Here is an 11,547-nt window from a genome sequence, read left to right on the forward strand (position 1 = left end):
TTTTTTTTTTTTGAGACAGAGTTTCACTATGCAGTTCAGTCTGGCCTTGAAGTCACTTTATAGCTCAGGCTGGCCTTGAACTAGCAATGATCCTCCTGCTTCATCCTCCCTGCTGGGATTACAGGTGTGCGCCACCACACCCGCTGCATTAGTATTAGTATTACAAAGGTCCCAATGCTATCCCTTGCATCTAACAGGTACTCATTAAATAAGAATATTTAATGCTTATTAAAATTGCAGATTCGTGTGAGTTTAAACCACTTAGCACAGATTCAATTAGTCAACTGTAGTCTCCACAGTCAACTTGTGAGTCTCGCCCCTTTTTTGTGTGTATGTGTTTTGTGGGGGTTTTTGTTTTTTTTTTTTTGTTTTTTGAGACAGGTCTCATTATATAGTTCAGGCTGATCTTGAACTCACTTTGTAGCCCAGGCTGGCCTTGAACTCACTATGTATCCCAGGCTGGTCTTGAACTCATGGCAATCCTCCTGCCTCAGCCTCCTGAGTGCTGGGGTTATAGGCATGTGCTACCATGCCCAGTGGGCCTCCACCATTATTGCCCTGTCTTTTAGCAGGAGGAACAGAGGAAGGGTATATAAATCATCTGGGTCCTTCACAGGCTGGAAGCATCCCCTAGGTTCCTCGGTTTCCTTCTTACTGACAGGACTCAGAACAGGGAGTGGCTCATGGCAGGAGGTCAACCAGTGGGCCCGATGCTAAGCCTGGCTTTGCTCTCTCTCCCTGAAACCTCTAATTTTGCATCCGAGGACCCAGAGGCTGAGAAGTGAGAATGATCAGCTCCCTCCGGGGTGGGTGGCTGGGCAGACCGCACTGATCCTGGACTCCATCCTTGCCTCTGCCTTCTGCAGGCCTCAGTCTTCCTCCCTGTAGAATGGGTGATTGGTAGAGCTCCTTGCCCCATGGACTTCCAGGGCCATGACTGGGGACCCTTCTCTCTGCCTTGTGGGGACCCACGTCAGACACCTACCGTGTGCACATGTGTGTCAGGTGACATTAGATGGAGAAAGTGCTCAGAACAGGCCAATGCAGGTCTGCATCAGCGTGGCTGCAGCTGTTAGTACTCAGGAGAGGGGCCAGGCTGAGGACACTGCCGCACAGATCCACATCCGCCCACACCTTGTCCCACCGCCCCCTGCCACGTGGGGCTCAGACCCTGGCCGGAACCTCTCTGTCTCCGACTCCCTCTCTCTGACATCGCCTCTGTCTTCCTTCTCGGGTTCTCCACCCGTGTCCTTGTCGCTGTCATTTTGTTTTTTTCCTTCACCCTCTGTCCACCTGTCTGTCTTTCATTCTCTTTGCCTTTCTATCTGTCCGTCTTTAGCGGTGCCCGGTCTCTCTGAGTCCCTCCTTTCCTTCTGTCGCTCTCGCTGCCTCCTGCCCCCTCCGGCTCATTTCCATCTCTGTTTATCTCTGTTCCTCTCTGTCTCGGTCTCTTCCTCTCCATCTTTCCCTTCCCCGCCCTGGCCCATCCCTATCCTATTCCCCCAGAACTCACAGGGGAACCAACCCTGGGTGTCACCCTGGCTTCCCGCCTCCAAGGCAGTATGGCGGGCAACAAGTCCACTGTCCCTGGGTGCCCCCCACCCCCACCCCCAAGACAGCCTGTTACTGCGGTGCCAACAGCCACAGTGGCCTCCATCTGATAAGACTTATCTGCTGGCCCAGGGCAGGCCGGAGCTGGCGTAAGCCCCAGTAGAGAGGAGGCAGCGAGTGAGCCGAGAGCCTAGCCTGAGTCGGAGCCCAAGCCCGAGGCCGAGTCCTCGCTGCCTCCCGCCAGCCCTGGCCGAGCCGCCAGGCTGGGTCAGCAAGGTGTCCCACAGGCTCTGGTTCAAATCCTCCGGCACCTCTGAGCCTCATCCTTTTCACCTCCAAAATGGGTATGGCCACATCCCTCCTCTCCTGCGGCCGGGAGGGCTCACATACATAAGTGCCCGGCCCGCGCTTGGCCTGGCACCCAGTCGGGCCTCCCTCTCTGAAAGCCCAGTGGAGTCACGAAACCGTATCAGCTGGATTCAATTATCTTGGTTTCACCCATGTGGCTTGGTTGGACACTGAAGTCCACAAGAGCCCAAGTTGAATGGGGTCCGAGAATGCACTGGGTGGGCAGGTAGGGTGGGTGAGGACCCCCGGTGCCTAGGAGGTGCCCCACAAGCAGGGGGCACGCCCCCTCCCCTGACCTGCCCCACCCACTGGGGCACCAGCCACTCCCTGGGGAGGAGGGAGGAGGGAGAAGAGAGGGCGGGCAGGAGGGAGGGAGGCTCAAAGGCCCAGGCCAGCTGGGACACCCCCTGGGATCACACTGAGCGCTCCACATCCCCAAGGTGGCCGAAACCTCCGCACCAACCCGCCCAGGTCAGTTTCAGCCCCCACGAGCCCCCACAGGGCAAACCCTGGCCTGTGCCCCAACCTCACGGCTGCTCTGCAAGCCTGCTCTGCCCCCCCCCACTGCTCAAGTGCCTCCACAGCTCCTCAGACCACCAGCCTCTCCGGGTCCACCCCAACGCCCACCCTCACCCTGACATCCACGGCGCCTCTGTCCCCCTGCTCTTTCAACTGTATTCCTCATACCTCCAGCTCTACCGCCCCTGAACCAGCTCTGGCCCCCAAGACATGCCCTTGCCTCGCAAAAATCCTACCTCACCCAAACTCGCTTCTATCCCCCCACGTTCTCTCCCAGACCTCGCTTCTGCTCCCCCAAGACTATTTCTGCTCCCAAACCTCTCACCTGCTCCACGACACCCTCATTCTGCCGCACCTTCTCTCCGGGCCCCCAAACCTGTCTCTGACCTGCTAAGCCCTAGTTAGAGTGTCCCCCCTCTGCCTCTCAATCTCTAGATTTACGCCACAAACTGTTCCTCTCCCGCGACCCCGGCCCACTCGCCAGGATGTCTCTGCCTCTCCGGACACCGAGTCTGCTCCCCCTCGGTCCTGCTGCACAAGCCCTGCTGTCTTCCCTAAGCCCCAGCCCAGCCTCAAAACATATCTCTGCCCGCCAAGTCCCTCTGGCCCTGAACTTTCTTACCCCGATTCTGCCTTGGCTTCTCAAACCCTTCCTGTGAACCCACAGCCCATCTCTAACCGTCCGCTCCTTTCTGCCTGACTCAACTCAGTGTCTGCTCCAGAAAATGCCTAGCACCCCTCCTTGCATTTTCCTGCGACCCTCAGAATCTGCGTCTGGCCCCCAGCTCCGTCTCCGTCTCCGTCTCCGTCAGCTTTTGCTCACCCTCAAACTCCACCTCTGAGTCCCCAACCTGCTCTCCTTTTTCCCAGCCTATTTCTGAAGCCAAAACGTGTCTCTGAGCGTCTGCACTGGCCTCTGCTCCTCAAAGCCTGTATTTGCTTCTCCCACACTTCATGGCTACACCCCAAACTTTTCTCTCCTTCCTCAGCCTCACAGCTGACCGTCAGATGCCACCTCCAAGCCCCAAGCCCCACTTCTGCCCCCAGGCCCTGCTCCTTACAGGCCTGGGAGACCCTCCCTTGAGGGACGGGCTAGGGTGTTACCTGGGCCAGGGGCTGAGCTGAGAGGGAAAGTTGAGGGTGCCAGGCCGCTGCCTGCCGCCTCCACAGCTGGACAGGCAGCACTTACTCTAGTGGGGCAGCTGATAAGGAGCTTTCATATCCCCCAGCCTCAGAGATAAACTTTATCTCTGTCCAGAGAGTGATAACTGGGGGGTGGAGGGGGCTGGGCCCCTGCCACAGAGGGGTGGGCAGCCCTGGACCCACCGAGGTTCGAGGTACAGGGGAGCCGTGGGATGGAGGGAGAGTATGGTGGGCGAGGACGAGGGGACGACAGAACAGTGATGACGGAGAGAGGAAGAGCCAGAGACTCATAGTGAGACAGGGAAAGAGAACAGAGCTGGGGAGAAGCCAGAGCCACAGGGGAGAAAAAGCAAGAGACGAAAGGGCCGGGTGTGGTGGCCTGTGCCTGTAATCCCAGCACCCCGAGAGGCTGAAGCAGGAAGATTGCAATTTAGCAAGACCCTGCTTTATGAGCATCTCCCGGTTTCCCTTCTGGCTTTTCTGTCCTTCCGCGTCTCTCCCTGATCCCCCTCCGTCTCCGCTCGCGCTCTCCCTGCATACATGTAGGTCCCCCCTGTTATCCCCCTCTCCACTCATCTTTCAGTAGTTCAGTGTGAAGGCCCTGGGCTCAATCCTGAGAGGGGGAGGGGGAGGGGGAGACAGACAGACAGAGAGAGACGGGGCGGGGAGCAGATTGTGGAGAGACAGAGACAGTATAGAGACAGACGGGAAAGCGATGGGAGATGAGGCAGAGGCCTCAACGATGGAGAAGCATGCTTCGTTCAAGGGCTCAGTAGGGCAGCGGTCACCGACGGTTGTTCCCAGCACAGTTCCAGCCTGGGCCCACCCCTTGCCTGGCCCCACGACGGGACGGTTTGAGGGTGGCCTTCCATTCCACCTGCACTCCACTCTGAGCCAGAACTGCAGTGGGCAGGCCCAGGGCGGTTCCGGACTCCTGGTCCTGCGCGCAGGCTGCGCACAGCCAGGTCTGCTCGGGGGCGGAGGAGAACGAGGGGCGCGGAGGCGGGGTCGGGGGCTCCAAGGGAGAGAAGTAGGGGGACGCAGTGGGAGGCACAGCAAGAGAAAGAGCGAGAGAACTGCAGAGCTGTCCCGAGAAAGATGAGTGTAGAGGGAGACAGACAGTGGGAGGGGGAAATGTGCACAGGGAGAACGCAGGGAGGGGAGGGGATGGAGGGGGTCAAGGAGAGACGTGGAAGGACGGGAAACCGGAGAGGAAACCTGGATGTTCATAAAAACAAAGATGGAGAGGGCGCGGGAAGATGCGGAGAAGCAGTCAGAAAAAGGACCCAGAGAGGCAGAAGGAGAGACATGAGGCAAGACAGAGGCACAAGGCCATCCCCCAGGTCTGAGTTCAGCCCCCATCACTACTTCCAGTAGAGCAGGTGGGGAAACTGAGGCCTGGGACTCGTGAGACTTGGCACCTAGGGAAACCGGAACTGTGGCAAGCCACCCAAGGGCAGAGGGACCGCCTCCCACCTGTCACCCTCCTCAGAGGAAGCCAGTGGCCTTGGGGTGATTTCAAAAGTTGGGCGGGGATGGCAGAGATAAGCAGTGGGGGGCAGGGAGGAACTAAGGGGGCCTCTGTCTGCAGACCCAAAGGGGGAGGGGGCGAGGCCGGAAACCGTGGGGTTTCTGAGAAAGTCAGACGGCAAGATGCAACAGATAGACGCCAGTCGGAGTTGGGGAGCACCAAGGGCAGAGCCCAAGGTCCCGGGAGGGACCGAGGGCTTCAAGGCACCCGGATTATGCAGCCCATCCAGTCCGCACAGACCCTGCTAGAGGAGGGAAAGGGGAAGGGCGGGAATAAGCGGAGGAAGTGGGGGAGGAGGAGCGGAAAGGAGGACGGAGAGGAGGAAGGAAAGGAAAGAAGGATGAGTGAAAGTGAGGGAAGGGGCGGAAAGAGGCGAGGCCGGAGGAGGGGAGGAAAAGAGAAGGAAAGAGAAGAGGAAGCGGAGATGTGGGGAAGGGAAGAGACAGAGAGCACCAGACCCAGAACCAGGAGGGAGGCGGAGGAGGAAGAGATGAAGTAGAAAAGAGGGAAAAGGGAATGAGGAGTGGAGAAGGAAGGGAGGGGGAGAAGAGAAGGAGTTGGGAGGCAGAGAGAGGGGAGAGGCGGAAGAGAAGGGATGGGAGGAGGAAGATAGAAAGGAAGACAAGGAGCAGAGTGGACAGCGGAGGGGAAGACGGAGCTAAGGAGAAGAAAATGGCGGTGAAGAAGATGAAAGCGAGGGAGGGCGGGAAGCGAGGAGGGACAGGAGACAGGAGAGGCAGGTGTGGGAAGGGAGGGGAAGCAGGCGAAGGAAAAGAGGCACATGGAGACTGAGGAGCTCCAGTGGGAGGAGGGCGGCGGAGGAGAAGGGGCCCGCAGGGAAAGGGCGGGAGGAGGGTGTGTGTCTGAGGACCCCGCCTGTCCTCACAGGTTAACCCCCAGAGGCCCCATGGAGTTCTCTGGCCTGGGAGCCCTGGGGACCTCAGAACCCCTACCCCAGTTTGTGGATCCTGCCCTGGTGTCCTCGACACCAGAGTCGGGGGTGTTCTTCCCCTCTGGGCCTGAGGGCTTGGATGCAGCAGCTTCCTCCACGGCCCCCAGCACAGCCACTGCCGCAGCTGCCACGCTGGCCTACTACAGGGACGCTGAGGCCTACAGACACTCCCCAGGTAACTTTGCAGGCTGCATGCTGTTGGGGCCATGGAGCTCCTCAGCTAGGTTGAAATCTCACTAAATGGTCACTTTGGAAATGGGTGGAAGTTTCTCACATGGATGTGCTGACCCCTTTCTCTAGTTATGTCCACACTTGGAAGCCAGACATAGCTTACAGATCACACCTGTAATCTCAGCACTGTGGGAGGCTGAGGCAGGAGGACTGCAAGTTGAAGTCCAGCCTGGGCAACTTAGCAGGACCCTGTCTAAAGAACCAAAACAACAAAACAAAACAAAAAAAACAAAAACGCCATTAGCCCATTTGGTTGGAAGCTATTGCACTTGCCATAGTAACCAATGGGACTCCGGATCCAAGAGTTGCCCATGGGCCAGCACCTGTTTTGGTAACTACTGGAAAAGCTGGTAACCCGGCCATGGTGTTGAGGCTGTTGGACACCACTGCACCCTGAAAATGGGCTGATCTCTTTCCCCCTTCCTTCCCTTTCCTGCCTCCCAACAGTCTTTCAGGTATACCCGCTGCTCAACTGTGTGGAGGGGATCCCAGGGGGCTCACCCTATGCTGGCTGGGCCTACAGCAAGACGGGGCTCTACCCCGCCACAACTGTGTGCCCCAGTCGCGAGGACTCCCCTCCCCAGGCCCCGGAAGACACGGATGGCAAGAGCAGCACCAGCTTCCTGGAGACCCTGAAGACAGAGCGCCTGAGTCCAGACCTCCTCACCCTGGGGCCTGCACTGCCTTCATCACTCTCCATCTCCAGCAGTGCTTATGGGAGCCCCGACTTTTCCAGTCCCTTCTTTTCTCCCACTGGGAGCCCCCTCAATTCAACAGCCTATTCCTCCCCCAAGCTTCGAGGGAGCCTGCCCCTGCCCCCCTGTGGTGAGTGTCTTGAAAAGGAACAGGGAGGTTAAGTGGGAGGGAGCAAAGTTAAACTGAGCCTGGCTCCCTTTTTCCCACTCTCCACCCCCTCAGAGGCCAGGGAATGTGTGAACTGCGGAGCAACAGCCACTCCACTGTGGCGGAGGGACAGGACAGGTCACTACCTGTGCAACGCTTGTGGTCTCTATCACAAAATGAATGGGCAGAACAGGCCCCTCATCCGGCCCAAGAAGCGCCTGGTAAGACCGCAGGCCTGCCTCGCTGGACGGGAGCCTCACGATGCTTCATGGCAGGGGAACCGTCCTCAGATATACCAGAAACTGCTGCCTGCAACCCTACGTAGAATCCCCGTGCTAGTCCCGTGTGGAAGCCCTGCACTCATCCCCCATCCCGCCAGGAACTGCTGCCCCTTTCCTAGATGGGTTCTGTACAGGAACTTCCATCCTCAACTCCCCCTTTAAGCCTTCAAACAAACCCTGCTCTGGGGCCCGTCCCAGACGTGCTGACTTGGTTGAACTGGGGTGCTGCCTGTGCATTAGGCGTTTTACTCATTTATTTTGGCAATGCTGGGATGGAACCCAGGGAATCACACGTGGTAGACAAGTGTTCTACTATTAAGCAGCACCCTCAGGTCTGGGACTTTTTTTTTTTTTTTTTTTTTTTTTTGTCTTTTTGAGACAGGGTCTCGCTCTGTAGTTTAGGCTGGCCTTGAGTTCACTTTGTAACCCAGGCTGGTCTCGAACTCACAAGGATCCTCCTGCCTCAGCCTCCCGAGTGCTGGGATTAAGGTGTGCACCACCATGCCCCGCTATATTTTGCCTTTTTTTTTTTTTAAATTTTAAAGAGTAAAAGAAGGATAACATAATAATAGGGGGGGCTTACCAAATTACAGACAAAGTGGTAGGAAATTATCAATGGTTATTGTTTTACATATTGTTATCTACAAGATAGTTTCTCAGGTATTTTTTGCCTTGTTGAGACAGGGTTTCACTGTGCAGTTCAGGCTGTCCTTGAGCTCACTTTGTAGCCCAGGCTGGTCTCAAACTTGCAAGGATCCTCCTGCCTCAGCCTCCCAAGTGCTAGGATTATAGGTGTGTACCACCACGCCCAGCACCCTGGGACTTTTAAAAAGCTCCCCACATGATTCTGATGTGTGGCCAAATTTGAGAACCACCAATATAGTCCTCCATAGAATACAAACTGAAAACCCTCTATCCTGGACAGGAACCCCTGCCTTCAACCTGATTCCCATGTCTCAGGTCCTCCTGGCAGGCACTCAGAGCCCTGATCCCCACTTCCACTCCTCAGAGCCCTGATCTCACACCCTGTAATCCCCCAGATTGTCAGCAAACGGGCAGGTACTCAGTGCACCAACTGCCAGACAACCACCACCACATTGTGGCGCAGAAATGCCAGTGGAGACCCCGTGTGCAATGCCTGTGGCCTCTACTACAAGCTACACCAGGTGAGGCCTGCTTTCCTGTCCTCACGCCACGCTCCCCTCCTCACTCAGCCCCATTTCTACCTAAACCTTTTCTGTTCCTCTCTTCTGTCTTTTACCTTCCTCTCACTTTCCTTTCTGTTCTTTGCTTCCAGCCGCCCCGCTTTTTTCTGTCTTTTTGAGACAGGGTCTCACTACACAATTCAGGCTGGCTTTGAACTCACTTTGTAGCCCAGGCTGGCCTAGAACTCACAGTGATCCTCCTGCCTCAGCCTCCCGAGCGCTGGGATTACAAGCATGCACCAGCACATCCGGCTCGTCTCACTTTTCTTAGCCTCCTCTTTTTGTCTTCCTTCTCCATTCCCTCCTCCTTGTGTTCCTTCCACTCCCTCCTTCTCCATCTCTCATCCCTTTCCTGTTCCCCACCTCTAGTTACCCGGTAACTTCTAGGCCTTGGGCAGCTCCTGTCAGCCTTGGGGACTTCCAACCTCTGGCCCTCACCATCTCTGATTCCTAAGGGCAGTAACTGCGCCAGCCTCAGGGGCATGTTCCCCTAGTCCTTGAACCAAGCCCGTATTCTTAGAGAAGTGGGGTGGAAAAGCTGTCCCTGGCCCAGATAGACACAAACAGCTGGACCTGGGAACAACCATGGCCTCCCTTTTGGCAGGTGAACCGGCCGCTGACCATGAGGAAGGACGGTATTCAGACCCGGAACCGCAAGGCGTCTGGAAAAGGGAAAAAGAAGAGGGGATCGAGTCTAGGAGGAGCAGCGGCAGAAGGACAAGCTGGTGGCTTCATGGTGGTGGCAGGTGGCAGTGGGAGCGGGAATTGTGGGGAGGTGGCCTCAGGTCTGAGCCTGGGCCCCCCAGGTACTGCCCATCTCTACCAAGGCCTGGGCCCCGTGGTGCTGTCAGGGCCCGTTAGCCACCTCGTGCCTTTCCCAGGGCCCCTGCTGGGCTCACCCGCGGGTTCCTTCTCCGCAGGCCCGGTGCCTCCCACCACCAGCACCACTGTGGTGGCACCGCTCGGTTCCTGAGGGCACAGAGCATGGCGTCAGGGGCGGGGGTGGTGTCCGCCTCGTCTTATAGCCAGCAGTCGGTGCGGCCTGACCCTCTGGGCCGCCCTACTCCCTGGCCTGGACCTTCAGAGTTTTTGTAAAATAAAATAATAATAAAACTGGAGGTGTGAGTCTGCGTGTGACTGAGTAAGTGGTGTTATGTGTGCTGTGCGGCACCGTGTGCTTCTCTCACGACAGCCGCTGGCTACGCTGTACAACCAGCACGAGGCCGTGCGGGCGGCATGTGCGCCCCTTCCTGATTCAGAGCGAGGGTATACACATGCCACTGTATGCCCCACACTCTGGGGACAGCAGCCAGCGGCCCCACACATCACGGCGAGACGGCATGTGACCAGCTGACGTGGGGACGAGGCAGCGTGACATGGCGCGTGTGACACCGGGGGACCTGAGCACAGCATGTCTGTGTAACAGCGGGGAGGAGGAAGCGCGTGGGGCTGCAGCGGCGCGGTTGTGCGGGACGGGTCTGTGAGGAAGGGTGAGAACACCGCGCGGGCACGGAATCTGCGGGACGCACATCTTTGGAATGCTGAGCCAGAGGTGTGCACGACAGTGTGGGCAGACACCTGGGAACAGCAATGTTTCCCTGCCAGACTTGCACGAGTGGGTGTGCGTGTGTGTCCATCTGTGTGGCATGTGCCTTGTCACAGTGCCACTGAGTGGCTGACAACTTGTTTATGGAGGTATCAACAGGCATAGATTCTCAGGTGAAAGTTAAGGAACTTCAGCCTTCAAGAGAGCACAGGAAAGAAGGGTAGGACTGGGCCCGGCAGCTGGGAAGGTCAGAAGGCCAGTGCGGGAAGCTGGGGTGGTCCCTGTGCCTTCTGATCAGTTACCTCATCACCCTCAGCTGAGCTCTGAGCTCCTCAGCCTGCAGCCCTGTGGAAAATGGAAGAGAACGACGGGGGAGATCAGGATACAGACATAGGGAGTTCAGCACGGTGCCATCACCCCCTCCCCGATAAGCCTGCTCCCCTCAAAGCCAAAGCTATCTTTCAATTTAACAAGCACATGGGAGCATACTCGAGTTGGGGACATCCGAAGGCGGACAGGTCTTAGGCTCACGCAGGCCACAAAGCTCAGCAAGGGGCTGGGTCAGGCAGTCTTGTCAGTCCATCTTGACCTTTCATCCAGCTGCCGCCCATAGCAAATGGCACCATTTCCTGAGGGTTCACAGTAGGGTCAGATGACAGGCTGGGGGGCTTTGGCAGCTTTTAGTTCAGTAATATCTGAAAAAAAAATACCCTGAGGAAAAGATACTCATACTCATTTCACTAATGAAAAAGTGAGGCTTTTTTGTTTTGTTTTGTCTTTTTGAGACAGAGTCTCGCTATGCAGTGCAGGCTGGCCTTGAGCTCACTTTGTAGCCCAGGCTAGTCATAAACTCACAATGATCCTCCTGCCTCAGCCTCCCAAGTGCTGGGATTACAGGCAGGCACCACCACCACACCTGGCAAAGTGAGGCTTTTAACTGATAAGTACTTTGCCCTGACCACACCAATTTAATGAATGTTATTTACACTTTATTGAGCTGCTTCTCTATGCCTTCTCCCCTAGAGCTCCAGAGACGGGAACTGTGGGAGCCCAAGGGTCCTGAGCATATTATGGATAGAAGCCGTTCTCAGGGAACAGGATCCTGTCAGCCAGTTGCCACAGCAGGGTCACGGAGCAGCCCACTGCAGCAGGCTGTGCTCCTTGCAAGGACTGCCCAGAACGGCCCTGAGGCTTAAAAGCCACACCCTGTGGGAGCCCCCATACTCTCACATGCATTTATTCTTTGGAATGTTGGGAATGGATCCCAGGATCTTCAGCCCCTTCAGGAACCCAGACTGCGTGGGAGCCCTTGCTCGCATCGTGGCAATGACCTTTGACACCACCCTGTATGACAATCCCAGATCACACACCTGCCCTGTGGCATCCTCAGGAATCCA

General features: G+C 56.8%; 1 protein-coding gene across 3 annotated transcripts; it reads left to right on the forward strand.

The window, feature by feature from the left end:
• The first annotated feature begins 2,272 nt into the window (after positions 1-2,272).
• Gata1 (GATA binding protein 1 (globin transcription factor 1)) lies at positions 2,273-9,734 on the forward strand. Of its 3 annotated transcripts, XM_005411279.1 has the most exons (7): positions 2,273-2,370; positions 5,981-6,219; positions 6,723-6,730; positions 6,860-7,100; positions 7,194-7,339; positions 8,440-8,565; positions 9,209-9,734. In XM_005411279.1, exons 2-7 carry the CDS (start codon positions 6,000-6,002, stop codon positions 9,575-9,577), a joined length of 1,110 nt encoding a protein of 369 aa, XP_005411336.1. In that variant the 5' UTR covers positions 2,273-2,370; positions 5,981-5,999; the 3' UTR covers positions 9,578-9,734. The 3 variants fall into 3 exon arrangements, with proteins under 3 accessions (XP_005411336.1, XP_005411334.1, XP_005411335.1); XM_005411277.1 differs by having other exon boundaries at positions 6,723-7,100; XM_005411278.2 differs by lacking the exon at positions 2,273-2,370 and adding an exon at positions 4,428-4,526 and having other exon boundaries at positions 6,723-7,100.
• The last annotated feature ends 1,813 nt before the right edge of the window (positions 9,735-11,547 follow it).

The sequence above is a fragment of the Chinchilla lanigera genome, unplaced genomic scaffold (assembly GCF_000276665.1).
Source record: "Chinchilla lanigera isolate Chin_1 unplaced genomic scaffold, ChiLan1.0 scaffold00142, whole genome shotgun sequence".
NCBI lineage: Eukaryota > Metazoa > Chordata > Mammalia > Rodentia > Chinchillidae > Chinchilla > Chinchilla lanigera.

Coding starts and splice junctions, on each gene's coding strand:
- Gata1 (XM_005411277.1), top strand. CDS start 6,000: ATGGAGTTCTCTGGCCTGGGAGCCCTGGGGACCTCAGAACCCCTACCC. Junction 6,220..6,722: donor GGCCTACAGACACTCCCCAG/GTAACTTTGCAG, acceptor GCCTCCCAACAG/TCTTTCAGGTATACCCGCTG. Junction 7,101..7,193: donor CCTGCCCCTGCCCCCCTGTG/GTGAGTGTCTTG, acceptor CCACCCCCTCAG/AGGCCAGGGAATGTGTGAAC.